Here is a 27811-nt window from a genome sequence, read left to right as displayed (position 1 = left end):
CTGAAAACATCCATTTTCACTAACGATTGTGACTTTTGCGGCTGAAATTCTGCCTCTTGGCTAAGGCAGCAGCCTGAACCATTAGTTGGTCACCCAGTTAGCCAGAGGGCCTCACAGTTTACAGAGCAAGTATTGGTCACTCGTGGCCTCAGGGAGTCCAGCAGGAGCTGGGAGGGTGTTACCACAATGGGAGTCATAGAGGAGGAGGGAGCTGTGCTCCAGGTGTATAGCACCCCAAGTTCTTCCAATGTGTATAGCACCCCAAGTTCTTCCAAGTTCTTCCCCTCACTGTGGGGAGCTGGCTCAAGGTAAGACTTGCTTGATAAGGAGATGGGGGAGGGCGCACAGGGGAAGAGCCAGACACTCAGCATAAGCCACCTGCTGTCCCTTCCCAGCAGTGCTAACGCTCTTACTGGTTGCACTCAGATGCTAATACACAGGAATTTCTTCTGCTCCAGTGTAGGATGGTGCCAAGACTCCTGGGCGTTCCTTATTGAGAACGTTACGCCGTGTACACGGTACATTAAAAAGCCTTGGGCGGGAAGCTGAAGCCAGCCGTCTCTGGCTTTCCCACAGGGCCCAAGGGCAGCCACTCGCGGAGATCGCCCACCCTGCCACTGGTGAGAGGCAGTGATGTGAGCCAGGGGCCAGCGTCCTCTCACCTGAGCGGACTCTTCTTCCAGCCGTCTTTTCTCTTCCTCTGCATCAATTAATTTCTGTTTGGTCATAAGCAGTTCCTTATTAAGCGCATCTGCCTTTTCCTCAGCCTGAAACACACACATTCAAGATACGATGTCACAGAACAAGAACAGACTGAGCTACAGAGCTGGCCCCCATCAGAGCCAACTGACCCCTTCCTAGAGACCCGTGCTACAGAGGCCTACACTGACCTACGAGCTGACTGACCCATTCTTAGAGACCTGTGCTACAGAGGCCGACACTGACCTACAGGTTAACTGACCCGTCCTAGAGACCTGTGCTACAGAGGCTGACACTGACCTACAGGCTAACTGACCCGTTCTTAGAGACACGTGCTACACAGGCCGACACTGACCTACACGCTAACTGACCCGTTCTTAGAGACCCGGGCTACACTGACCTATAGGCTAACTGACCCGTTCTTAGAGACCTGTGCTACAGAGGCTGACACTGACCTACAGGCTAGGGAGAGGGGCCGGCCTGCCACACCCACACGCAAGCAAACCACGGAGGAAAACGAGTGAGGGTCTAGAGCCCATATTGGCACACCCAAGTCCTAACGACATCCCTGCTCGGGGCTGCTAAGGCACAGAGAGGACCATAGGGCCAACAACAGTGTGCGACCTGATGTCCCCTCACTGGAGCAGACCGTGACAGAGCACACAGTGGGGAGGGAATCCAGTCTGAACCCCCCACAGCAGGGCGCACCAAGAAGGGAGCATAACAGATCAGCAACGGAAAGAAAGCCAAGCCACAAAGGCCCTAAGGAGGCCCCCAAATAGACTTCAGGTTAGGAGGGGCAGTTCCCAAATCCCCAAGGACCGGTGGGGACACAGTCATAAAGGTCAGCAGAAAGACGTGGAATTATCTATGCTTTTTCATTTTCTGCTAGTGCTAGTTTTTTTCCCGTCTTTTAATTCAATCTTTTGTTTTGTCTCTGTTATTGTTGGTTTGCCTACCAATATGAGAAAGTCATGAGAAGCCAGCTCGAGGAGAACGCAATGGGACACACAGTTCTGGAGGACTTAGTGGGAGGAAGAGGCGGGGGAAGGGAGCAGTGAGCAACCAACGCCACAGACAGGAACAGCAAAGGGATTAAAATCAAGGAGGAGGAGGACATAGATATCCTGGGGGTGTTGGAGCAAGAGCAATCTAGCTGAGAGGAAGTACTAAGAGGCAGAAGAAAGACGAGCGTGATGGTGGGACAGGAGGAAGGTAAAAGAAAACAGGAAAGATCTATGAAACACTATGGACAGAGGTATAAACATAGGTGTGTACCTACATATACATATATGAACTAAAAAAGGGGCATTGGCATATATATATATATTGAGGAAGTGGGTGGACTCTGGGTCTCTGCTCAAGCCCTCCCTCAACCCAAGAACACTTTGTTCTAACAACCTGGCATTCTGTGATGCTCACCCTCCCAGCATGATCACCGAAGACAAAATGGGTGCCCCCAAGCAAATGTGGTGAAAAAAGCTGATGGCGCCCGGCTATCAAAAGATATAGTATCTGGGGTCATAAAGGCTTATAGTTAAATAAGCTGCCATCTAGTAGAGAATCAAAAAAGCCTACATGGAAGAAGCACACCAGCCTATGTGATCATGAGGTGTCGACGGGATCAGGTACTAGGCATCAGAAGACCCAAAACACACAACCCCTCCCCCCTAAAAAACATTGCCAAGTTTGGGTGGGGTGGTGTCTCAGAGAAGAGACCTAAAATCCAACTGTAGACAATGGGACATCCCCTCACCAGGGCGCAGTATAGCACTGATGAAACACACAATATTCCTCTGGTTCCTTGAGGCTTCCTCACACCCCACTATCATGACCCCAGTCCTGCCTTTCAGTTCTGGCTAGACCGGAGCATGTACACAGGTACAGATAAAGAGCTCAGGACACACGGGATCCAAGTCAGATAAATCTCTCAGGTACAGCAGTAAGAAGCAGTGATACCAGGAGAGTAGGGAGAAGGTGGGGAAGGAGGGAAGGAAGGGGCAACCAGTCACCCTCCAAGGCTATGAACAACAGAAACCGTGGGGGAGAAGAGCTAGATGTCAGTGTTAAAATATGAAAATAATTATTTATAATTTATCAAGAGGCTGGGAGAGTGGGAGGGGGGAAAAAGAGAGGAGCTGATACCAAGGATTAAATAGAAAGTAAATGTTTATAAAATAACGATGGCAACACATGCTTGATACAATTGATGTACTGATTGTAATATGAGTTGTAAGAATCCTCAATAAAATGATTTTAAAAAAAAGGAACTGAGATTGAGCAGGGTTTAAACTATCACCCAGCACAAATCCACTTGAGCAGAGGGGAGATGTGAACCGGCAAGAGGGATGAACGACACGCAAGTTCCAATGAGACTAGACTCTCCAGATGTGCCTGGCCAAGACCCTTGCACTCATGTTGGGTATGGCAGTGGTGAGGACTTGCGCTGTTTGCCATCAGTCAGTCTGTGTTCAACTCCCATTGGCCACTAACCAGGTGCTACCTGGACACGTCACCGAGAAGCTCTCTGAGCTCCAGGCACTTCACCTGAGGGCTTGTCTGGTCAGCGTGACCCTCAATGAAAGGTACCCAGAGTAACAAACTCTAGTTTTCTTCTCTCAATTCTCGGTATTTCCTCTGCTTCATCAACCAAGTTGTACATTCGGTCCCGGCTGTCACCTGATCAAGGAGGAGGGCGTGGCCTGTTTCCTGGCGCTCCTTCCTTCTGTCCTCCCCTGGGTTACTGTATGGACAGGAAGAGCTGTAGGTAGCCAGATGACAACAATCTACCTAGGCCTGGCTGGAGGGTCCCTAAGAACTGAAGAATGGGCACCAGGTAGGAGAGGAGGTCAGCCAGAGCAGCAGCCCACAGGTACAGAGCTGGAGCGGGTGCGGCGCCAACTCCTGATGTGCCACCTTCCACGCCCAAGTGTCACTTCACTATAGCTGTGTAGTTGAGCCCACATGTTCCACTCCACCGGCACTCCCGCACCCAGCACACACACACCCACACACACACACTCTCTCTCTCCCGCACCCAGCACACACACACACACACACACACACACTCTCTCTCTCTCTCCCCCACACCCAGCACACACACACACACACACACTCTCTCTCTCCCACACCCAGCACACACACACACACACACACACACACACACACTCTCTCTCTCTCCCACACCCAGCACACACACACACACACACACACTCTCTCTCTCCCACACCCAGCACCCACACACACACATACACACACACACACACACTCACTCTCTCTCTCCCTCCCTCCTTCCCTCCCTCCCCTTCTTTTGCGAGAACAGGTGTCAGAGGGCGGGGGCTATCAATGCAAGTAATAGGTCACTGACTCACAGGGACACTACAGGACAGGGCTGCAGATCTTTACGGGAGCAGAAAGCCTCATCTTTCTCCAGAAAGAGCACATGGGTTGCTAACTTTGGGGGTTAGCAGCCCAGTGTGTAACCTCTACCCCGCCCTCCCACCCCCCGCCCCAGGGTTCCTGGTACAAACATTGAAGGCCATCAATTACTGACACACTGCACTTGCACATAACGAAATGATGGGCCTGGTCCTTTCTGGGGCGTGCCCCCCCCGCCTAACTCAAATCTATGAAGCCATCACAAAGGAAATGACGAGAATAGAGAAATAACTGGTAAGGAGGAAGAAGCCCCGTTAGGGATTTTGCTTCACAAACTATCTGAATAATCCGTCATCCCTCCCCTGGATTCAGTTCACATCTTCTGAGCACAGCTCGGAAGCACGTGCTGGGCCTCTGGTCTCATTCACGCTCTTGGCCACTGCGATGGGTAAGGTCCTATGAGCACTGCTCACAGGGAGCATGAGGGGCTGGCATAGATTTAGGACTCCATACATTCCCCTGAAGTCTGACTGCCCACATGATAAAGAAGTGGGGTTTCTGTCTTTTCTGGGAATGGATGTGAATTTCCCCTCACTCTCACCACCCATGTAGTAGGACTAGAGTCAGGAACCTGGTCACTTAACACTTCAACCAGCATCTGTGCCACACTTTCAAGAGTGGACTCAATATTGTGCCAATGGGCAATTACACAGAATCCACTACACAGATCCCACCGGACTCCTCCACAGCCACGGCATTTACGTAAGCATATGGGGAGAGAACATGTGGTGAGAATAAACTTCACTCCTTCTGAACAGGAAGGAGTAACAGGGACCAGACTTAGCCTCCCCCTGTACACAGAGAACGGGGCACAGTCTATGAAACAACTGTTTTCAGTCGCTGAAACAGTAAGTCCAGGGTCGTGGCTCCTGAGAGAAAGAAAACAAACAGGCTCAATCTTGCTGCCGTCCTTGCTTTATGCCTGGTGCTGCTTTCTGGACCAAAGAACAAGCTGAGAGGGCTCCAAGCAGAATACGGAGGTCTCCACTGGTTAAGGATGAAGCATCCAGGAGCCAGAAAGGCTGAGGCAGCTGGAATTAAAGAACCGAGCTCTGAACAGAGGGAGCCGGAGCAGAGCAGCTGGTCAAGCACCACAGAAGATGAATTGAAATTAGAAAACACCACATTAAACCAGAAGCAGGCAGGAACCAAAACAAAGGACAGAGAGTAAGGTGATAAGACTTATGACCAACCAAATAAACAATCACACTAAATACACTCAGTAAACATTTCCATTAATAAACAAAGCTGTCAGGCTGAATAAAGAAGCTATGAAAACTCACTTTGAATAGAAAAGCTCAGCTTTGTTAAGAGTAAAAAGATGGAAGGATACATTATACAACCAATTTGTTTTAAGAATGTTAGAGTAGCCATATCACTATCAAGGACAAAGGAGGTTATTTCTTGGTAATAACAGTCATCTGATTGAGAAGGCATAGCAATCTGGAATGTACATAGAAATTCAGAACACAAGAAACAAAAATTGACCAGTAAAAGGAGAGAGAGTTTTGTACAAATTAAAGTTGGAGACTTCCACATCAGTCAATCAGTTATAGGGCAAGTGGAGGAATAAGTATGTCATTGAAAACTTGAACGCTACTATCCATCAATTTGACCTAGCGGACATGAATAAAAAACACTCCACTCACAACAAATATACATACTTTTCAAGTGTCCCAATAGACCTTTTGAGAGGCCATAGGTTAAAAATCTCTCTCTCTCTCTCTCTCTCTCTCTCTCTCTCTCTCTCTCTCTCTCTCTCTCTCTCTCTCTCACACACACACACACACACACACACAGTCTAAAAGGAATCAGAAAGGTTATTTTCACTGATCACAGTGGCATTTAAAAAAAACCAAAATAGTTCTGGAGGGGGGAATCCCTTCTATTTGGAAATGAAACACTATGCTAATTAACTCAGGGGCCAAAGATGAAATCACAGGAACTAAATGGAACTGAAAACACATCAAAATGTGTGGCTCAAGTGGTATTTGTAACTTTAAATGCTTATTTAAAAAATAAGAGTAAATGGAACCCAAGTAGAAGAAAAATCATAGAAAGTGGAAATCAATAAAACAAAATAAAGAGAAAAATCAATGGAAGCAAAAGCAGTTTTTAAAAAAAAGATCGATACAATTGATAAGCTTCTGTCTAGATCAGGGGTCCTCAAACTTTTTAAACAGGGGGCCAGTTCACTGTCCCTCAGACCCTTTGCAGGACCAGATTATAGTTAAAAAAAAAAGACCACTATGAACAAATTCCTATGCACACTGCACATATCTTATTTTGAAGTAAAAAAAATGGGGCAAAAACACCTGGCAGGCTGGATAAATGTCCTCGGCGGGCCGCATGTGGCCCGTGGGCCATAGCTTGAGGACACCTGGACTCTATATGATTAAAGAAAAAAGGGAAAACAAAGTACCCATATTAGGAATGAAAGTGGGGCCTCTCTACAGATCCTATAAACATGAAAATGTAAGAAAATATAAACAATTTCATGCCAATTCATTTGACAACTAAGACGAAATGGATTTAAAGAGAAGGGTTATAAAAGCAGGTATATATGGAAAGTGAGAGCATTTGAACAGCCCCATATCAATGAAAGAGAATGAATTCATAATTAAATAATTTGGTGCACAGAAAATTCTAGACCCAGAGAGGTTTTTGCTGGTCAATGAAATCAGAGAGTTCATCGAGAATACCAATCCTCCACAGTGTCTTTAAGAAACAAAGATGGATCAGGTTGAGGGGTGGGGGGGCGGGGCTGAGATCAAGGGCTCAAGTAAAAAGAAAATGTTTTGGAAATGATGATGGCAACCTATATACAAATGTGCTTGATACATAAGAGCCCCAATAAAATGATTTATTAAAATTTTAAAAAGGAAAGAAACGAAGAGGGAACCCTTCCCCAGCTCATTGGGCAGGTCAGCATTACACCAAGCCGGACAGAAACTTTACAGCAAGCTGCCACTGTGATCTTTGTCAGACACTTCTCTTCACCTCAATTTCACCTCTAGGACAAGGGTTATAATTACAGCCCTTAGAGAACAGGGTGTTGCTCTGAGGATCTGATAGAACACTGTGCCAAGCACTGGTTAGGTAAGGAAGAGCTAGCTCCTTCCTACCGTCAGGAGTCCCGGTCCTCCTCTCCATGCCTGAGATGGAGTCACACAAGCTCCAGGTTTACTGTGTGGGCAGGGCGCAGCCCAGGACAACTCTGTGCATTCTGGTCAGATTCCGGCTCTGCTTCTTCCTGGGTACCTTCATCTTTCTGGTCCTCAAATTTCCGGATTTGTTACAGTAATTTTCATCCACAAAGGGGGCCCCAAATACAAAGCTGACTAAGGAAATTTAAATGCTCAGACTAAATCTTACCTGCAATTTTAGTCTAAGCTGCCTCGAAGATAATTTCATCAGAGCTCAGACTCCAGTGCAGGACTAATCTCTCCCCTCCTTTCCCTTCTGCACAATTCACAGGCGTTTTCAGGGCTGTCATAGGTGCATACCTCTGACCCTGCTTCAGGATGCCCCCTTTTCCCACCTGCTAGGAACAAATCCCTGAGCAGTGAGGCGGTGTTCTATGAAGTGTTCCAACAAAGAGAAACAGTGTGTTCTAGGAATTTGCACCGAAGAGAGGAAACGCAAGCCTTCTGAGCAGCCCCCAGGTGCTGCTCAATGAGGGCTAATGACCTTGAAACATGCTCGTTCCCAGCAATGACTGGAAGAGGGAAGCCTTCCCAGGGACACCTGGTCCCTGGGAAATGCCAGCAGAGGGCCTGGTTATTTGGGCAGTGGCTTCCCACTCCTTTACTCAACTTCTAAAGAGAAGTAGCAGACAAGGAGCTCCTGCCGCCCCTCTCTCAGCTCATCTGCCACCCAGGTCACTTTGAGAATCCAATGAAAGTACTTATTTTCTATCTACCCAGAGAAATGCAGGAGTGCATTCAAGTTCCTTGTGAAGTTCCTGGGCACTAATGGGGCTCAATGAAGGAGCCAGGTTGGTGTGGTGCATTTAGGCATTAGTCTGCTCCTCGAGAAAGGTAAGGCTATTGGCTCCTGTAAACAATTACTTCCCTGGAAATCCTCTGTAGCGTTGATACGAGTTAGAATTGACTCAGTGGCAGTGTTTTGGGTCTTGGTTATGGGTTTGTCCCTTGTAAGCCCAGAATAGCTTAAGCCTATCCACAGAGCCTTTGAAAACCAGTGAGCACAAAAAGTCATCTTAGAAGGTCAAGAGGCTAGCAAACTAAGGTTAACGGCTAAATCTGGCCCATCACCTATTTTTCTAAATAAAGTTTTATTGGAAAATCCCTAACCTGATAGATGAGAGGACTGCACTTCTTCCAAGGAAAACCACTGTCTCAGATTTGTAGTGTTAGGAGAAGCAAGGGAGAACAGGCCATTGCTAGCAGAAAGGACTAAGGGAGCTGCTGGTGGCCGAGGCCCTGAGCTGCATCCTAATCGGCAACTTATTCAATAGGCACACAGTGTGCAGGACAACACATTCCTTCTCGTTTTGGGAGTGATTAAAACACTGTTGCCCATTGCGACGGCGTAAGGGCCAGCCAAACTCCCTAGCGAGGCCATGCTGAGGAGAGGCTTGCAGGGCTACGTGCCCAAGCAGAGAAGGCTGTGCGGAGGAGGGCTTCATTTCACAGGTGATCCAGAATGCCGGCAAAGAAACCCGGCGACAAGGACCAACAGTCACTACCACTCCACACTCGCAAGGCCCTTCCCCAGCAGTCCAGGTGGCCTTACATCATCCAGGTCCTTCCGCAGTGCGATCTTGCTGGTCACGAGCTCATGGGCTAAGTCGTCATTTTCCTGTTCCAGCCGCATATTTGCCTCTTGCAGACGTCGATTCTCCCGCTGAAGGGCAGAGAGGGACCGGTTACAGGCACATCAGGTTGTCCTGTTCTTAGGACTAGACATCCAAACCAATTTCTGAGTCCCATAGAAGTACCGTAAGATTTGGCTGGACCTGATGTGTTTCCAATCAATGACTTATTTTCAGCCATGAAGAAATACTTAACCAATTCAAGGGACTTTGTCCGGCAGCTATTTCTTATTAACGGACAAAGGCCACTGAACGGTAACCAGAAAGGCAGCTGGTTTAAAACAAAACAGCCCTTGCTTTCTCATATGCCAACTCAGACTGAGACGGGAGCCGTGGAACTCAGCTTTCCCAGGAGCTTGGTAAGACCAGCCCCGGCACAATGACGTGCAACCAGATATGGACAGGGCCACAAGCAAACAAACCTCGAATCGCTCAATGGGGTCTTCTTGCTGAGCCTGCTGCTCTCTCATGGTGTGATACTCCTTTTCATATTTCTTCAGCTTCTTCTGGCTGATCTGCAGGACACACCAGAGTACAAATGAAAAGGTGTAAGAACGGGGGGGGGGGTGCCTGGTGACCTGCACTGAAGACAGGGGCTTCCCCCAGGCACGACAAAAGTAGCACTTCTTTGGCAGGGAAATCGGTGAGGTGTAAGCCCGTGATTCTGAAATCTTACACAAGGACTAGCATGTCCAGTCCTCCATTAGGGATATTAGATTCCTAAACTTTTTACTGACAGAAAAGTGAGAATGAACACCTCATTGATGACCCCTCCTATCGGGGTCTAGGTTCTGGTCAGTAAAAATCATCATCCATCTTTTTACTTAGCACTTTGAATCTGTGAGCTCACACCACCTCTACCAGGGATACTATCATCACCCTTACTTTATAAGCAAGCTGAGGTGAAAGGAGGTTCCAATCACTTAGGGATGGGCAGATCTTGGAGTTGAGCCTCGGTAGTTGGCCTGCATCTATCTACAATCCAAGCCGGTAGCCTCCTCACTAGCCTACTACCTTTATCACCTGTCCTCTTTTGTCTTGGGATGCTTTCAAGGAAGTACAATTCTCTCCACCCTTCAAAACACAGCAACATTGGCACCCATCAAACGCTCTCAAGTCTTTCCTACCAACCACTGCAAACCGCAGGCCCAAGTGTGCAGTATGCTGGCACCAGCGCCCTCAATTCCCTGCCCTTCCTCCTCGAGCTGCCTCTCCCCTGGCAAGGCTCTTAACAGTTCTGCCTCAATGAGAGCTCTATTACTGGCACTTGGCTGCTGCCCAAAGGGAGGCAGCCAGGAGGCTAACACTGTGCCCTGGCTGCAGTCTACAGAAAGATGCCCATTAAACACTTGGGGAGAGGCCACAAGCTGGAGAGTCACGGCCATCTTTAAACCCAAATCTTCTGTGGTCTGAGGCCAACGCTGAGGTAAATTTTTATTGTGCATCTAAGTGATTCACAAAGAACGTGCTTAAGTAATATGTCTGTTTGATCAGTAAATTTATAAACAATTCCAACAGCTCAATAGGCAAGGGAGAGAGCATAAATGAGCCTTGTAGACAGCTGACACTTCCTCCCAGGGCTCTTTGCTGTTACTTTGGGGAAGCAAGGGAAGGCAATGGGTACGAGGCTCCCCCTAGTGTTAAAAAAATTAACACCAAACCCTATGAGTAGGCTTAATCCCATTTCTTCCATGGACTTTGGATGCTCCTCAGGTTTCAACTTTTCATTCTTATCCTAAGGTAAGGAAGAATTAAAGTTTCTCCTCCTTTTCCTCCCCTCAACATGTACTTTAAGAGACTAATTATAATTTTTTCCTACATTTCATTATGTCCCAATCTAACTGCTTTGTTCTCTCTGCAAGAGAGTTGATTTTTTAAAACGCTCCTGTGCAAGAGGGAGTTCAGCCCCGACAACAGTGGTTTCTATCCCTGGGAAATGCTGGGCCCTTCACGCACCAGCTCCTTTGGTTCTGACATCTTGCTGGTGTGTTTACAGGTCGATCTTTGTACATTTCCCATGCTTTTTATAGTTAGGAAAATCTCAATCAACAATGCTGCTTAAAAAGGTGTCCCAGTTAACTGGGCTCCTCTGGGCAAAGGACAGAGCCTTGCCCATCTCCCTGGATGCCATTTTCCACAGGGACTCTGAGTCCTCCCACCCTCTCCTGAGGACACAGGCCGAGTGCTCTGCTGGACGTGGCCAGTCTCCTCTGTTCCTTCTCCTGAGTCCCCTGAAACACAAATGATGGAGACAAGCTCCGCAGGCCATCCTCTCTGAGGCAGGCTGTCGGCGGCAATCAGAGCCTGGGAAGCACCACACCAAGCACTGCCGTCCAGTCGGTTCTGCCCACAGCAGCCCAACAATGGCGGGGTTCTTTACCAGAGTAGACAGCCTCAGCTTTCCCCCGCGGGGGGAGAGGGTTTTATCTGCTGACTGTGTCACTCGGGGCCCTCCTCTGAGGAACAGAGCCCAGGATCTGATACCTGGATGGAGAATCTGGAGGGGCAGGCAGCAAAGGCAGTGATTCAAGGCTCCTTCGGAGGCAGCAGGCAGGGAGACTAACACCTCTCCTCTGATGCCGGTTTCTCAGCTGGAACTGGTCTCACTCATCCTTCTGGCCCCACCCATGCCCACAGAAACTGCCCAGGAATGCCTGATCCCTTACCAAGACCCTGTCATTGCTGCATCGCCCTTGCTTCTGAATGGAAATGGTCACGCCTGGTTAACTCCCAGGCCAATCAAAGCCAGGCTCCGAGACCTCATCTTCAGGTGTGCCTGCCCCGCTTTAGGCCAGGCCTTGCTGTCGTAAAGTCTTATAGCACCAAATCCTCTCTGCAGAGCACCTGGCAAGATTACAGTGATTGTGTGCTTACTGGTTGTCTTCGCCCGAGAAAGGAAGTCCACATCTGCTTTGCTTACTGGTGCATCTCTAGTGCCAGCATAGTGCGTGGAACACCTTCAGAGTTCACTAAGCAGTTACTGAACAAACCAGAGTTGATGGCCTCCCCTTTCATCTGTGACAGATGTAGTAGAGGCCCCATTTATGAAGCAGTTTATCTATGCACAGTGGGCTCTGCTTGGTGTTGGCGACACCAACATGCATGTACATCACAATGTGCGAAGTCCCCGGAACTATTCACTGCGAAATGCCTAATGCATGAAGTCACTCCATGGGAGGAAACTGAGTCGTGCACGTTGCAGCTCAAGGTATGTGCTCTCCCCATTTTATATGGTGACATTTTGACCGAGTTCAGGGGCCCCTGAGCCTCAGAGGTCATATGTAGGAAGTACAGTGGGGCTGGTGAAGTTGCCTTTGTATAATGTCATGGGAGGAGCCCTGGCACTTGGGATGCTGTCAACGTGGGTCCTGCTGTGCTCACTGCTTGGCAGCATAAAACGGATTTCACTACTCACAGCCGATGGATCCCTAAGCAGAGTTATAGTCCCGTCCCCCACTACCCCCCCCACCCCCTGCCCCGAAAGCACACATGAGCAGAGGAAGGCTTACATCTCATGTTTGAATATTCTGTGACGACAGGCCTGCCTGTGAGAAGCTGATTTCACCAGCCTTCTAGTATAAGAAGGCTGACGACGAGAGTCAGATCTGTTAGCTAGCCCTGCTTCCTGAATCAGGGGGCACCACCCATTTTGGGGACAGACACACTTACTAACTTAACCGTCAAGACAATTTTCTGAGATGGGCAGGAGAGGGAATAGCAGACCTAGTAAGACTGGTGGCAGGCCCAAAGTAAAAAAGCCAATATGTTGAGACACAAGGTCAGCAGAAGGACACCACGCAGGGGAACTCTGGATTCCTGCTCTTCTCTGAAGCATGTTTCCGTGTTGAGCACAGTTCTTGGCCCATAGGCAGATCTTTGGATGCTGGTATGAACCGACTACAGGCAAGTACTTAGCACACAAGGGCACAGGTGGTCAGAACAAGGCTGGTCAAAGAGCACCAGGGATTGAGGGGTGATCATCATTCTGTAAAGAGCAGTGGTCATTTCAAAGCAGCTTCATCTAGTTCTCTCCCACTGCAACCAGCTGTGATACTCTATACTGCGTCACACAGCACAGCCAGAGTCAGGATCAGAGCCAAGGTCAGTGGGATTCCACAGCTTGCACTCCTAACCACTTTAAACTAATACGTATTCTATTTAATTTTGAGGTTTTCGATTTAATTTGTTCAAAGAGTTCAGATGCAAGTTCCTTCAAAGAACACTACATGGAATTTGGCTTCCTTCCTGATTCTACCATGGAAGCATTTTTCTGTGTGGCAAGAAGCAACTGAGTAGCGAGGGTCCAACCAGATAAGGACCACGAGAGACGAGCACCCCGCAGTCCAACAGGAAGGCGGTGCCCACTGCTGTCCTCATTGCAACGGACAAAAACCGAGGATCTGTAGAGTGATTGAGAAAAAGGGTCCCCACTCAGAATCCAAGTTTAAAGGATGGGAAAAAGTTAAGAAATAAGCTTAAAGCCTGGTTTAGTTATGAAACAAGCAGAACTTGACCATAATGTATAGAGCGTGTTTTTTGTAACTCTGATATAGAGACTGAGTTCCCTCTTTTTTTTTTTTTTTGAGACTGAGTTATCACCACCACAAAATGGATGGGTTTAAGTGGCTCTTGTCCCAACCATTCAGTCTTCCGTAAAAAGCAAAGCACAATGACAGTTAAATATCGGCTGTCAAGTTGAAAACTCCTGCACCTGAACCTCAGCACCACTAAGTCCCCAGTGGTGCAATGAGTTTCCTGATGTAGCTCTTCAAGCCACAGTCTTTGATACTCTCACCAGAAACTGAGTGGGACCATGCAGTGGGGGCGTAGTTTTTCTTTTCCTGATGGATCTGGGTAAGATTACATGGGGGAAGATAGTGCTTGATTATATGATTCAGTTGTGAATGATTGTTCAAAGGGTTAGTTGTGATAATAAAACCTGGGACGCTAAGGTGGGAATTGGTTATTTTACCACTGTGCTGGGTATAAGAAGAGTCACCTGTGCAGAAGCAGAAAGGCAGCATTTCACTACCATCAAGAGAAAAAGGCCAGGAGTGGTATCCTCTAGACTCCGAGGTCATTGCACTCTGAATCTCTTCAATCCTGGGGAAGCTGTGACACCAGAGAAGGGACAGAGGAGCAGCACGACCTGAGCCTGAGACAGAAAGACTTTGTGGCCCCAGGAGGAGAAATGCTGAGTGCCTCTGGACACTTAACGGGAGAAGCTAGGTTTGCTGACCTAGAGCTAGAACTGAGCACCTTTGGGCTGACGCACATGTAGAAAGGACTGCCTTCTGGGAATTTCTCAGAAGAGCTAAAATACCTTAGCCAGACTGAGAGAGGCAGAGGTCACATCATGGGGCAAAGACCAGGCAAAAGCACAGCAGGGAAGAGGCTGTCCTCACCAGAGAAGTGTATCCTGAATCTATCTGATCCAGAATTGTAACCCGCTAACTTCCTTAAAGAGCCCATCACCGCGAGTGTGGTATGAACATTCAGTGTAGTCATTGCCATTAATTACTGAACCCAGATGAGACAGAGTCCTGTGGACAACCACCGTCAGAACTGGCAAAGGAGAAAAGAGGGCCGAGGCTTGTCTCACCCATCAGAACTGGCTGTGGCAGCTGCTGCTAATGATCCAAGTCCCTTTCCTTCTTGTGGAGTCCGAAGACATCCCTGTCACACACCTTTCTGAAAATGAACTACTTCATGTCTCTAACCATGAGTCTACACGACTGTAAAACGACCTCATGTGCCCACTGCGAGGATTAAAAATTCATCTTGAGTCTATTCAAGAATCTGTGAAAAATGGAAATTCCCACATGGCAAAGGGTTTTCTATTTTTCTAAATAGCAAATGTTTGAGGATTACATTAATGTGGAGATATAGCTATTTGGTTTCTGTAACAAGGTATTTTCTTACAGGTATTTTGAAGTCTGGCACGTTCCATGTACTTGTGAAGTAACAAATCCCAATGAAGGGATTAAAAACCATATTTAAGCACAAGTAGGATTCTAAAGCAAAAGAGCCTTTAGGTGAAGCCTTAGATCCAAAAAGACCCTCCCTGCTGCCCGAGAGCTCGCAGGCCCACTCCCAATCTCAGAGTAGAACCCCTGTTGTGTCTTGTGTCAGAAAGGGATTCTGCTTGCCTGCAATCATAGACAGGTCCTTCTTCTAGCAAGAGGGAGGAATTCAAGGAGCAGCGAAATGAAAACAAAAAACTCAAAAATATTCCAGTTACAAAATAAATACGCTTTAAGAGCAAGAAACAGGGAAAGGCCCAGAAAGAGAGAAGCAAAGAGGACCCGTAGAGACTAAGACAAAGGTGGAAGAATCAAGGGCAGAAAGGAATACAGACTTTTTGAGCAGCACACCCATCTTGTGGCCAAATTAGGTACTGCCACACCCAACTTAAATCCTTGTTAAGACTTTGCAGTGAGAAGCTGGAAATGTGGTCAGGAGGTCCAGATCCCCCCTAGAGCTCTGTCACTGCCCTGCTAGGTCACCTTGTTGAGTCTACGAGCCTTAATTTCACAGTTGAATCTCCCTACCTATGAGGGGATACCCACCCCCCAAACGGGATTTTCCCCCCCAAAGGTAAGTATTTAATTTTTTTTACAAAACAACCTTATCACCATCAAAGTATTCTCCATTACACTTAACACATTTGTCAAATCTGTGATTCCATTCTTGGAAACATTTTTATTTTCTATTTTCTTAAATAGTTTTATTGGGGGCTCATACAACTCTAATCACCATCCATACATACATCAATTGTATAAAGCACATTTGTACATTCATTGCCCTCATCATTCTCAAATCATTTGCTCTCCACCTAAGCCCCTGGCATCAGCTCCTCATTTTTCCCCTCCCTCCCCAGTGCCCCTCCTTCATGAACCCTTGGTAATTTATAAATTATTTTGTCATATCTTGCCATGTCCGATGTCTCCCTTCACCCACTCTTCTGTTGTCTGTCCCCCAGGGAGGAGGTCACATGTAGATCCTTATAGTCGGTTCCCCCCCTTCACTCATTTCTATGCTAGATCCTGCCTGAGGAGCTGGGGGTTCAGCACTGAACAGGTAGTGACCAGTGCAATGAGGGAGGAAAGGCCGAGTACTGGGTAGCTAGAGCTAAGCTGCTACTTTCGAAGCGGTAATTAGAGAAGGCCTCTCAGGTGGCATGACACATGAAGGGAAGCTAGAATGGGGAGACTGAGTCAAAGAGACATCTGGAGAAGGTTACAGGTAGAGAACCAGGGCAAACGCCTGTGCAAAGGCTGGAGGGGTGCCATGCCCAGCACATGTGAGATCAGTTAGGAGGCCTAGAAAGGGCTGAGTAATAGGAGATGGGCTCAGGAGATGGCCACAGGCCACATGAAGCAGGGCCTTGTAAGGCACAGTAAGGGCTTGAGTTTAACTCTGAGATAAGATGGGGCTGAGAGTCGTGGGGGTGAGGCAGAGGCTACTGAAGTAATCCGGAAGAGCAGTGATGATGGTGACTAGGCTAGGGTGTTACTGATAAAGGTGGCAAGAAGGGACTGGATTCGTGTGGATTCAGGGTGTACTTTGAAGTCGGAAATCCCAAGATGTGGAAAGTGACAGATGAGTATTTGGATCGCCAACAAGGTTTTTGGTCTCGGGAGCCAGGTGCCACTAATAGAGGTTAGCAAATTACAGAGCAGAGAGTAGGTTTTAGAGGGAAGCACTCATGAGCAAGTATGATGCAGTGTCTTCTTGTGGGCTGAGCTAGGCTGAAGTGGGGAGAGGGACTCAGAGATCTTCACCCTGTGCACAACCCCACTGGAATTATTAGTGGAAAGGGTCTGTTTGTTATCTGATGAAAAAACACAATTAGATAATTAAAGTAGTAGCCATCACTCTTGAGCCTTTCCTACTTACCAGGCCCTAGTGGCATAGTGGTTACATATTGGGCAGCTAACCATAAAATGAGCAGTTCAAAACCACCAATTACTCCATGGGAGCAAGGTGAGACTTTCTACTCCTGAAGAGTTACAGTCTTGGAAACCCACAGGGCAGCTCTACCCTGACCTCTATGTCTCACCATTAGCTCGATGGCAGTGAGCTGACAGGGAGACACTGAGTACAGATCTAGTTACTTCTCACACAACACTGACTATAGATCTAGTTACTTCTCACATGAAAACGGACTTTGTAATAGGGCCTGGCACATGGGAAACTCGCATGAAATGCTGCCTGTGAAGTATGTTTTAATTTTAATCACTATTCACACTTTTAGAAGATACATTTCATTCTTTTACAACCTGCCCCTTTCCTCCCATTCATGAATCTTATTTTATGATCTCAATGGTTTCTTAGGCTACTATGGTTTTTTTTGTGGTCCCCTTCCAGAGAGGAATCACTTCAAGATCCCAAATTTACTGGCGACAGTTGCCTCATGCAGGCCCCAAGTCTGTGCGAGCACTTAAACCCTAAAATCTACCGAGGCTCACAAGCATTTAAAGTCAGTATGACAATGTTTTCTGCACCCAAACCCACTGGTCCGAGTGGATCCCACCTCACAGCACGCCTCCAGGGCAAAGTGAGCGCCTCAGAGGGTCCCACAGCCGCGGGTCTCTGCAGAAGCAGGAGGCTGAATCCTTCCCCCGGCGGGCAGGGGGGATTTGAACCGCTAACCTTTTGGTTAGCAGTTGAGTGCTGGAGCCACTGTGTCACTGAGGGCCCTGTATTTATATCATAGCAATTCGAACATGACTAGTTCTATTCCCGGCTTGCTTGTCTCCACCTACAAATTCTAGTGTTCTTCCCTTCTTGTAAACGACATTATTATGACATAAGCACAAGGAGAGGCTTTTTAGTGGCCTTTTTTTCTTTATCAAGTACTGTTAGTTTTATAATTTGGGAATTTCTGACAATAGTAATAAAACTTAGAAATTACAAGACTGCCATCAAAGACATCATGAGCCCTGAACTCTGCCTCTCACGAGCTATGTGTCTCTAGGCGGGCTACAACGCTGTGTTTGCTTTGCTGTCACAATGGGGTGATAGCTTTCTTAAGAATGTAAGGGGGCGAGTGAGATTGACTTCATAGGTGATCATGTGTATGCAAGATATTCTGAGAAAAAAAGGAGGTGAAAACTTCATAGTACAAAAGAACATTATATTACTACTTACTATAAATTATTACTATTTACCTACTGTAACTGTTAATAGTTAGACCAGGAATTGTAATTAAGCAAAGTAATTTAAATTTATGCAAGGATAGTTTACCTTCATGTTGCAAGCTAACTCCATTAATTTTTTGGCATTTTCTTCAGATCGGTATCTCTTAGGGAGCTGGACCCTGAAGAATTTCAAGGCACCTTCAAAATCTGTCAATAGTAGGTCATCCCTGGAAGTCTTAAAAAAAGAAAAGGCAAGCTTTTGTTATGAAGATCCCCAGGACGCATGTTAGCATCCCATCTCCCCTTCTTATCCCCCAAAAGTTACCTGCTTATCCCCCAAAAGTTACCCTTCTTATCCCCCAAAAGTTCAGCTGCCTGTGTGAAAGTCTCCCACATGCTCAGCCTCAGGGAAACACCAGAGCGGGGCGAGGGTTTGCTCCAAAGGCAGTTCACAGCAGCATCCTGCCAGTGCTGAACAGGCAAGGACACACAGCTCAGTGTATAAAGGAGCACGTACCTTTAACAAGCCAAGGGCGACATTAAAAATGACACTTATTCCCTGAAAGAAAAAAGACAAAGAGTATTTTCAGTGTTTACATCAGGAAGGTTGTGCCATCTGTACCTAGAATACCTCACAATTTCATAGAAATTGTGAAAACTTAAGGAAATGGAGTATTTCAGCTAACAAAAATTAGAAAGCCATCACTAAACAGCCACTTGGGACAATCTCTGCCTCCCATTTGTCTGAGAGAAAGAGCGATATTCGAGTCCAATCTTCATATTCAACAGGAAAGAATACTTTTTCAGAGTGGTTCATGATTCCCAATTACATTAGAGCAGAAAATGGTGGGGTATCAGGAGATAATTCCTGGTGGATTTTTCCTTTATCGTGGGTTGTCACACTCCAAGTACACCAAGCAGAGTGAATCTGCTCAGGGCTGCCTGCATCCAGCCCTCTGGGAGTGGTGGGGGCAAAGGACACACCCAGGAGACAGTGGCATCTGCTGACCGAGTTAAACCACTTACATGTTAGGACCTCCCTTTCCAGAAAGGACTAATAGTCTCCTATGAGTTTTCTAAGATAATTCGTACAAACTTTCTTTACACTACTTAGTATGCCATCTGGTCCTCAGTAAACACTTAACGAATAGTGGTTTGTAATACTTAAAAAGTAGACATAATTTAAATATGGCTTTAAATAAATTGAGTATAAATGTGTAATATCTCCTAAATTTTCAAGCACAAGAAATAAAACATCTTGGACATTGGGCCTCCACTCAAGTACTCCCTCAATGCAAGAATACTTTGTCCTATTAAACTGGCATTCCATGATGCTCACCTTCCTGACACGATTGCTGAAGACAAAGCGGGTGCATAAGCAAATGTGGTGAAGAAAGCTGATGGTGCCTGGCTATCAAAAGATATAGCATCTAGCGTCTTAAAGACTTGAAGGTAAACAATTGGCCATCTAGCTGAGAAGCAACAAAGCCCACATGGAAGAAGCACACCAGTCTGTGTGTTCACGAGGTGCCGAAGGTATCAGGTATCAGGCATCAAAGAACAAAAAATCAAATTATTGTGAATAAGAGGGAGTGCAGAGTGGGGACCCAAGACCCATCTGTAAGCAATAGGACATCCCTTTACAGAAGGGTCGTGGGGAGGAGACAAGCCAGTCAGGGTTCAGTGTAGCAATGATGAAATATACAACTTTCCTCTAGTTCCTAAATGCTTCTCCTCCCCCCTCCCCCTGTAACCCTGCACTATCATGATCGCAATTCTACCTTACAAATCAGGCTAGACCACAGGATGTACATTGGTACAGATAGGAACTGGAAACACAGGGAATCCAGGACAGATGACCCCTTCAGGACCAGTGCTGAGAGTAGCAATACCGGGAAGGTAGAGGGAGCGTGGGGTGGAAAGAGGGAACCAATTACAAGGATCTATATATAACCTCATCCCTGGGGGATGGACAACAGAAAAGTGGGTGAAGGGAGATGCTGGACAGTGTAAGATATGACAAAATAATAATTTGTAAATTCTCAAGGGTTCATGACGGAGGAGGGAGGGGGAGGGAGGGGAAAAATGAGGAGCTGATACCAAGTGCTCAAGTGGAAAGCAAATGTTTTGAGAATGATGATGGCAACAAATGTACAAATGTGCTTGACACAATGGATGGATGTATGGATTGTGATAAGAGTTGTACGAACCCCCAATAAAATGATGTTTTTAATCTTTAAAAAAAGGAAAAAATTTCAAACAGTAAATATAAGGTAATTATATTTTAAATATACCTTATTATATAATCATCCATACTGAAATTATATACAAACAGAAAAAAAGGCATTTAACACAGCAAATCAAAATGCTAAAAGTAGTGATACCACTAGACTGCGGATTAGAAGCGTCTTCAATTCTTTTAGCTTACACATCTCCCTACATTTTGTATAATAACTTTGTCTTATTTTTTGAAATTATTGTTTTTTTCCTTAAACACACTGTAAAAAACAAAACCCCAAATAAATGTTGGATAAAGGGCTATTATTTATCTAAGTATTTGTTTTCTCTTTAGTTATAGAAATCTACTTTGTAACACATTCATAAGCTGCTAAAATATAACCTAACCGCTTCTGTAACTAAGTGGAAGCACACATGTAAGTTCTGGTCAATAGGAGGGAGGTGGAAATGTTGGGGGGAACCGTGCATTTGTAATCCCCTTAATTCCTACCTTTCGCAGTGTTACACGATTAATTACTACCCCACAACTCCCCAACCCTCTGGCTGGAACACCGGTGTGAAGGCTGAAGTGCTGCTCAGCAATTGGGGGCTGGAGGCTGGGTGTAGACTCCAGGGAAGGCGGTGTAACTGTTGAACTTCTGACTCCTGTTACATACTTTAATTGTATTTATTATTTTTAATTTCTTCATTAAATGCAGTCAAATCTACTATGAACTAGTTTATCTACTATTCTTTTTCTTAGAATTTTAACAAAATGTGATCAATAGTGGCCTAGGGAAGAGATATCTAAACCTGGATATCCCATCACTGAAATACAGTAACTGCCAGGGCTGACACAGGGTCCTGAGAACGAGAGCTGGGTACATACCTCACACAGAAGGAGGTCGATGATGTGGAAGACCATGTAGAGAGGGAATTTTGCAGTGAAAAGTGTAAGAAACCACTGGGAGGCATACATGTGTGCTTCGAGGCTGATATCCAGGAAGTGGTTGTACAAGTCAGGAATATATTCCTGAAATAGCAAACTCGTTAGTTTGGGGCATACATGCAGCTGGTCAACTCCCACTCAGGAGACACACACATCTGCCAAGAATAGGCCATACAAGTCACACTCTTAAGGTTTTTCTAAAAACCTCCCAACCACAATGAAGCCGGCCCTCAATTCTCCTTTCTAGAGCACAAACTAAAGAAAAAGGGACCCCCCCCCAAATGGGGCCAAGTATTTAGAAGGCCAGTCTCTGCAACCTCCAACTCCCCGCTCCCATCCAGTGAGGAAATTCCTAGCCAGTCAGCTTGGAAGCAATGGTGAATTCTTCTTGAGCATGTTTGCTGTAGAAAGGGCCCTAAAAGCCATCTGATCTTCTGGGTGTTTATACGGTAGAAACCCCAGCTCACAGCTCACATGCATCAAATCCACATCCTGTCTTCAGCACCATCACCACCCAGTGAGAAATGGCAAAAACAAAACCTGCCTTTGCTGGCGAAGCGCTGACCACTGTTCCCTAACCCTCTCCATCACCAGCTTCTCCCCAGCCCGCGCTCGGGTCAGAGGCAGGCTGGCCGCCCTTCTTACCTGCATGAGGCGCTCCAACTGGTAAAATTTGCAATGCAAATCTTCGAAATTTTGCTTGAAAAGTTCCCTGAGACCATAGTCAAACATGATTTTGACCAGAACACTGAATGCCTGCTCTTCAGGCATCTGTAAGGACAGGGAACAGAGGAAACAAAATAAAAAAACATAAATAGAAATGTTCTTACTATATTCAACTCCTCCTTCTACTGTCTTATCTGGATATAGGGAAATCCAGCAATTCAGGCCCATGACGGCTTTGTAGAATTCACTCACTCACAACTATTTAACAGTGGATACTCTGTCTGACATGGCCCTGTTCTCAAGGAACTGCCCAGAGAACTAGGAAAGGGCAAGTCAAAAAGTGTTGCTACCAAGTTCCCAGAAACCTTTATTAAACCAAAGTATCAAAATGTGAAGTTACTGTTTGTGACTATCGCCTCAACCTAGGTCTCTGCCCTTCTGAAGTTGGTGTTTGCATCTCTTTAACACTTCCTGCAAAGTCCATGATCTTTGATTTAAACATCAAGCTCCTGAGGGACTCTGAACATGTTCCTTTGAAGCGATCTTTGAGTTTGGGGAAGAAGACAAAGTCTAAGATCAGCAAGATCAATCAGACCTGCAGGATGAATGGGGTGTGACTTCCTAACAAACTTGCCTTAGGATGTCGCTGTGCTACCCCCGAAGAGTGAGGAGGCGTGTTTGCAATAGAAACGGCAGATTTTCTTGAGACCACCCCCTGACATTTCCCCCATCAATGCAGTTTCTCCATTTTCTGAAAACTTGTTCCTAGTAAGCCTCCAAGATAGCCTATGTCCTTTGAGAAACTATCAAAATGACCCCTTTGTTGTGGGACACAGATGAGTTGGTTCCAACGCACAGCAACCGAAGGAAACACGGCCTGGCCCTGCAGCAGCCTCACCACAGGGTTTGTGCTTGAACCCTCTGTTGCAGTCACACCCATCCATTTGGATGGTGGTCATCCTCTTTTTTCACTGTCTCGCTACTGGACCAAGCATGAGATCCTTTTTCAGGGGCCAGTTTAGCCCGGTAACATGTCCTAAGTATGTGAGACAAAGTCTTGTCATCCTTGATTCTGAGGAACTCTGTGGCTGTACTTCGTCCAGGACAGACTGGGTTGTTCTTTTGGCAGTCCACGGTACGAACTTTCAGTATTTCACACCAGCACCACAATTCAAATGCACTGATTCTTGGTCAGCCTTCCTTATTCTTCGTCCAACTCTCACCTGCACATGAAGCGACTACAAATACGACGGCTTGGGAAGGGCACCACTTACTTGTCAAAGCAGCCTCCTTGCTTTCCCACATTTTAAAGAGGTCTTATGCAGATTTACCCAATACACTGTGCACTCATCCATACCATGATCCCACTATAAATAGATGTTCACATGTTTCTATTCATTTTGAGTCATGTCCCATCAGCGAATGAAATGTCTCAAAAGGCTTTACTCTATCCATGCCATTATGGTTGAATTGACTTTGAGCTTTCCCTCAGTCATACTTGAGTGCCTTCTGACCTGAGGGACTCTTCTTGTAACACCGTGTCCGACAATGTTCTGCTGCTATCCACGAGCTGGTCAGTATCTGACAATGTTCTGCTGCTATCCACGAGCTGGTCAGTATCTGACAATGTTCTGCTGCTATCCACGAGCTGGTCAGTATCTGACAATGTTCTGCTGCTATCCACGAGCTGGTCAGTATCTGACAATGTTCTGCTGCTATCCACGAGCTGGTCAGTATCTGACAATGTTCTGCTGCTATCCACGAGCTGGTCAGTATCTGACAATGTTCTGCTGCTATCCACGAGCTGGTCAGTATCTGACAATATTTCACTGCTATTCACTATGCTCCTCACAAGTGGATAGCCGATTGATTCCTTCTCCATAGCCTTGTTAGCTTGGCGGAAGCCTGTGCACTCTGGGTGACCCTGCTGGTATTTGAAACACACAAGCCAACAGAGCATGACAAACTAACACACAAGTGGTTGAGACTACTCTTTCTGGATTCACCCCTTAAACATGCGCCATCACCTTATGAGCGGACCTCTCTGACGTGAATTTAACTGGTCCAGTAGACCCCCTAAGAAGCCTCTGTTCTGATTGGACCTCTATTTTAAAGCCACCCTAAAGAGACTAAGAGAAGTGTATTATTGAGAAACCTTGTCTGCAGCCATCCACTGATCACAGAGATAAGTTTAGATACCTGCTGTTTGGCATAAACCCAATAGCAGTACTTTTTACCTTCTTGCACACGAGACGAGAACTATACTATGTCGTCAGTGGGAAGGGCACTGGGAATACCAGAGCAGGAAAGTGTGCATCTACTTAAGGACGTCAGGAACAGTATGCCAGGAAGAAAGGATTTCTGACAGACAAATGTAGGACAAACACTTCCTTCTTCCAAGACCATCCTAAGACTTGTTAAATCCTACACCTCCCTCACCAGATGTTTCCTGATGGTGAGAATGTTTTTCTTCCCCTGCATTGTTAAGAACATACCTAGTTCAGAAGAATTCTACCCATTCTAAGCAAGAGTTAAAAGTCTGCAATAATAATGTTTAAAGCTCAGCATTATAGAAACCCTTTTATTTAAAGAAGCGACATAATTATAATTAATACCTGCATCCTCTATAGCTACATGCAAAACTGCTTCCCTATAAAGCTGGCAAGAGGTCCAGTTATTGGAGAATGTTAGCTGAGACTTGGTATGACTGTAGCGGGCTTTCACAAAAGTGAAGCAGGTGGGTGGGCTTCTGTGGAACACTATGGTGGAGGTGGGCGGAGCAGACACCACTAGGACTCAAAGGGCTAAGGAACAAATCAGATTAAGCGATGCACTCGAGAAGCACAGTAGAGGAAGACTGAAAAACACAGTGTTGGGGCCAGGGGCCTGATCTTTGAGGTCTTTGGTTTACAAGGCGACTGCATTTTCCCACACAACTAGAGGGAGACCCCGACTGACCCCTGATGGCATTTCTACTATCAGCTAGCCCATTTCCCCAACCCTGAAAGTAGCTTCTGTCGTATGCGATGACACTGCCTGGCCACTGACAGGAGTCCACATGTTACGGTGAAGCAGCAGAGCTCAATACATGACACCATGGATTTAACCAGGAAACCATCTGAAAGGGGCCGTGATACTTGTCTTTGAGAACAACGATCAACGGGATAGGCCTGTGAGACTTTGGTACAGAAAATCTGATTCAAATTAAGAAGACCAAATTTAAAATGTAGCCTCTTTATTAAGGCCACGGCTTCATCATAATTGTACATGCCTCCCACCATAAGCTCTTGTACCTTCATTTGTTGGTGGTTGCTGTGGAGTCAATTCCAACTCCTGGCAGCCTTACGTGGGAAGAGCAGATCTGTTCCTCGTGGTTTTCAAGGCCTGTCTTCTGAGGTGCACCACGCACCGTCAAAGATAATAGTGATGTGTTTGTGTGATTAGTTTGGCTTCACTAAAACTGAGACCAAGTCTCTGAATCCTGATCTCTGGAACAGTATAGGTCATAAAAGGTGGTCACAACTCTTCGCTACCACCCCTGTGTGCTATTCTTGCTACGTCTTGAATTTCATCCATGTTTATCTGATAAGAGGGCTACTGGGCTGGAGCATGCACTTTTCTAAAGACAGATCATGAGGAAACAAAATCAGGAAAATAAAGAATGTAAAACATTTTCTAAGCAATTGACCTGAATTATTTCAGAAGTGATCATGGCATGAGAGTTCAAATAAGGTAAAGTGTTTAGATTAAAAGAAAATAAGGAGAAATGGCAACCAAATTCAATGCCGTAATCTTGATTAGATCTTGTTCAGAGAAGAATAAAACAAGCTATAAAAGACTTTATTTGAACATTTGGGGAAAACCGAATGTGGATTGTGTTTCAGACATTACTTAATCCATGAGGAATTCCTGGCACGTGATCATGGTTATACTGCAGAATGCCCTGGTCTGTAAGAGATGCAAGCTCGAGTATTTAAAAGTAAAATGTCATGATGTTTGCCACGATCTTTCAAATAACTCAGTAAAAATAAAACCTATCTGTGTGCGCCCATGTTTGTGAGTAGGAGAGGGACATGGGAGAGGAAGAGAGAGAGGAATGTGGAAGAACATTCATTGGCAAATTAAGTGAAGGATATAATTCATTGTATATTTCGTACCCCAACTTCTCTATAGATTTGGAAGCTATCAAAATCAGCAAGTGTAAAGTGAATGAGTGAAATAGTATGGGAGAAAACCAACTTCTCTGCATTCATTCCATTCTAATACATAAACCCCTAAACAATTATTAAAGAGAGTGGCTACTTTAGGGAAGATAAAATGTCCTCAGGGATACAACCAAGGAAAACCCAAGGGTATTTAAACTTCTTAGTCATATAAAGTCTGCCCTGTAATAGTTTGTAACACTGCCATTTATTCTGTCTTTCCATGATTCTATCATATTCATTTAAGTAAAAAGCTTCTAGACATAGGAGTTAAAATGAATGCTGAAGAGCCTGATCAAACCCAACGTAAAGCCATGCTGGCAGGCCCTGTGCGGGTAACTGCGCAGCCATATTACTCACGTGGAGAAGCAGCACAGCAGCAAGGAATGACTGGCCCTGGCAATAGCCGATCTCTTCGTCATACACAGAATAAGCCTGGGGCGGGGACGGGGGAGAAACAAAAAAAACAAGAGGTGTAAATAAACAGTCACTCCTGGGCTATGGCTTTCCTAGAAGGTTTGAACGTGCCCATACCCCACTGTGGCACTTCGATGGTCAATGAAGGATACCACTCTCTCTCTCTGATCTCAATCCTTTCTTTACAACAAATAGAACTGGCACAACCACTTGCTATGGCAAGGGATGGAGAAGGTTAAGCAAAGTTATTTCGGCACTCAGATCTGTTTCTCACATTTGTTTTTGTTAATGCTGCCCCAGCCTCCGCCTGAAACGTCGCTCCTTTTCCAAGTCCTATCCCTCTTCCCTGCGCTTCTATGGGATCTGGTACAGACACCGCTGTTACACTACTTAGCACATTGGGTTTTAAATCTCCGTCTTCATGACTGGGCTGTGAGTGCTGGAGCGATGTCCGATTCAAGCTAGCTGGTACCTCACACATAGCAGGCTCTGTAAATGTTATTCAGTTTTCTTTCTGGGAAAAAGTCTTTTTTGGCAAGGATTCCAAAATATGATTCTTTCCACTTGCCAATAATAACTTTTCTGATAAGGGAGATTATTCTGAAACCACTTGCGGTTCCTCTGGAATTCTTATTTTTCTTGGCGGATGATTACTACCCATCTTCTCTGAACATCATCTTTAACAGAACACTGAAATCTAACATCCCTTATGGTTTTCTCTGTTTTGTTTTGAACATGTATTTGAGTCTTGTTTTGATGACTCATAGTATAGCTCTCATGTAAGCTGTGGTCAAAGGGGAATTCCTATAGATTCAAGATACTATTGCTTATTTGATAAATGCCTTTCTGGGGAAACTCCCTTTCTTTCCCATTTACTTTTAGTACAAAAGTTTCTCTGTGTTCCAGGAAAGCAATTTAGAATTGGTTATATTTAGTAGACTTCAGATTACTTAGCTAATGTAATTGTCAATGTTTTCTCAAGTGAATACATATATATTTGGGTTTTATCACGGGCTTTGGCAAACCTTTTCAAGAAATGTGTGTGTGTGTGTGGTGTGTGAGTATACATGCAAATTCAGATAGAATTCAATGTAATCTTACTATCTCTTGAATTTCATCGAAGTTTATCTGATGACAGGGCTGCAGGACCAGAAGCGTGTATGTTTTCCTAAAGACAAGATTTGCATCTTTATTCTTGTTGGCTGCTGTCAAGTCTACTTTGACGCCTGGCGACCTTATGTAC

At 45.8% G+C, this 27811-nt stretch overlaps 1 protein-coding gene across 4 annotated transcripts in view; it reads right to left on the bottom strand.

The window, feature by feature from the left end:
* The window catches only part of RABGAP1 (RAB GTPase activating protein 1), a 166449-nt gene that overhangs the window by 5597 nt on the left and 133041 nt on the right, over positions 1-27811 (bottom strand). For 3 of the 4 annotated variants that reach the window (XM_075560458.1, XM_075560457.1, XM_075560459.1), the window contains exons 15-22: positions 26512-26586; positions 21929-22054; positions 21224-21367; positions 18635-18676; positions 18224-18352; positions 9397-9489; positions 8896-9006; positions 663-767 (exon numbers count right to left, since the gene is read on the bottom strand). In XM_075560458.1, coding sequence (XP_075416573.1) covers positions 663-767; positions 8896-9006; positions 9397-9489; positions 18224-18352; positions 18635-18676; positions 21224-21367; positions 21929-22054; positions 26512-26586 — 825 coding nt within the window. Of the gene's footprint in view, positions 1-662; positions 768-8895; positions 9007-9396; positions 9490-18223; positions 18353-18634; positions 18677-21223; positions 21368-21928; positions 22055-26511; positions 26587-26842; positions 27065-27811 lie in introns of those variants that run through there. The other variant, XM_075560460.1, reaches the window with a different exon arrangement.

Source organism: Tenrec ecaudatus, chromosome 10 (assembly GCF_050624435.1).
Source record: "Tenrec ecaudatus isolate mTenEca1 chromosome 10, mTenEca1.hap1, whole genome shotgun sequence".
Taxonomy (NCBI): Eukaryota; Metazoa; Chordata; class Mammalia; order Afrosoricida; family Tenrecidae; genus Tenrec; species Tenrec ecaudatus.
Note: the sequence above shows the minus strand (reverse complement) of the source record. Positions and strands in the feature narration are given on the sequence as shown.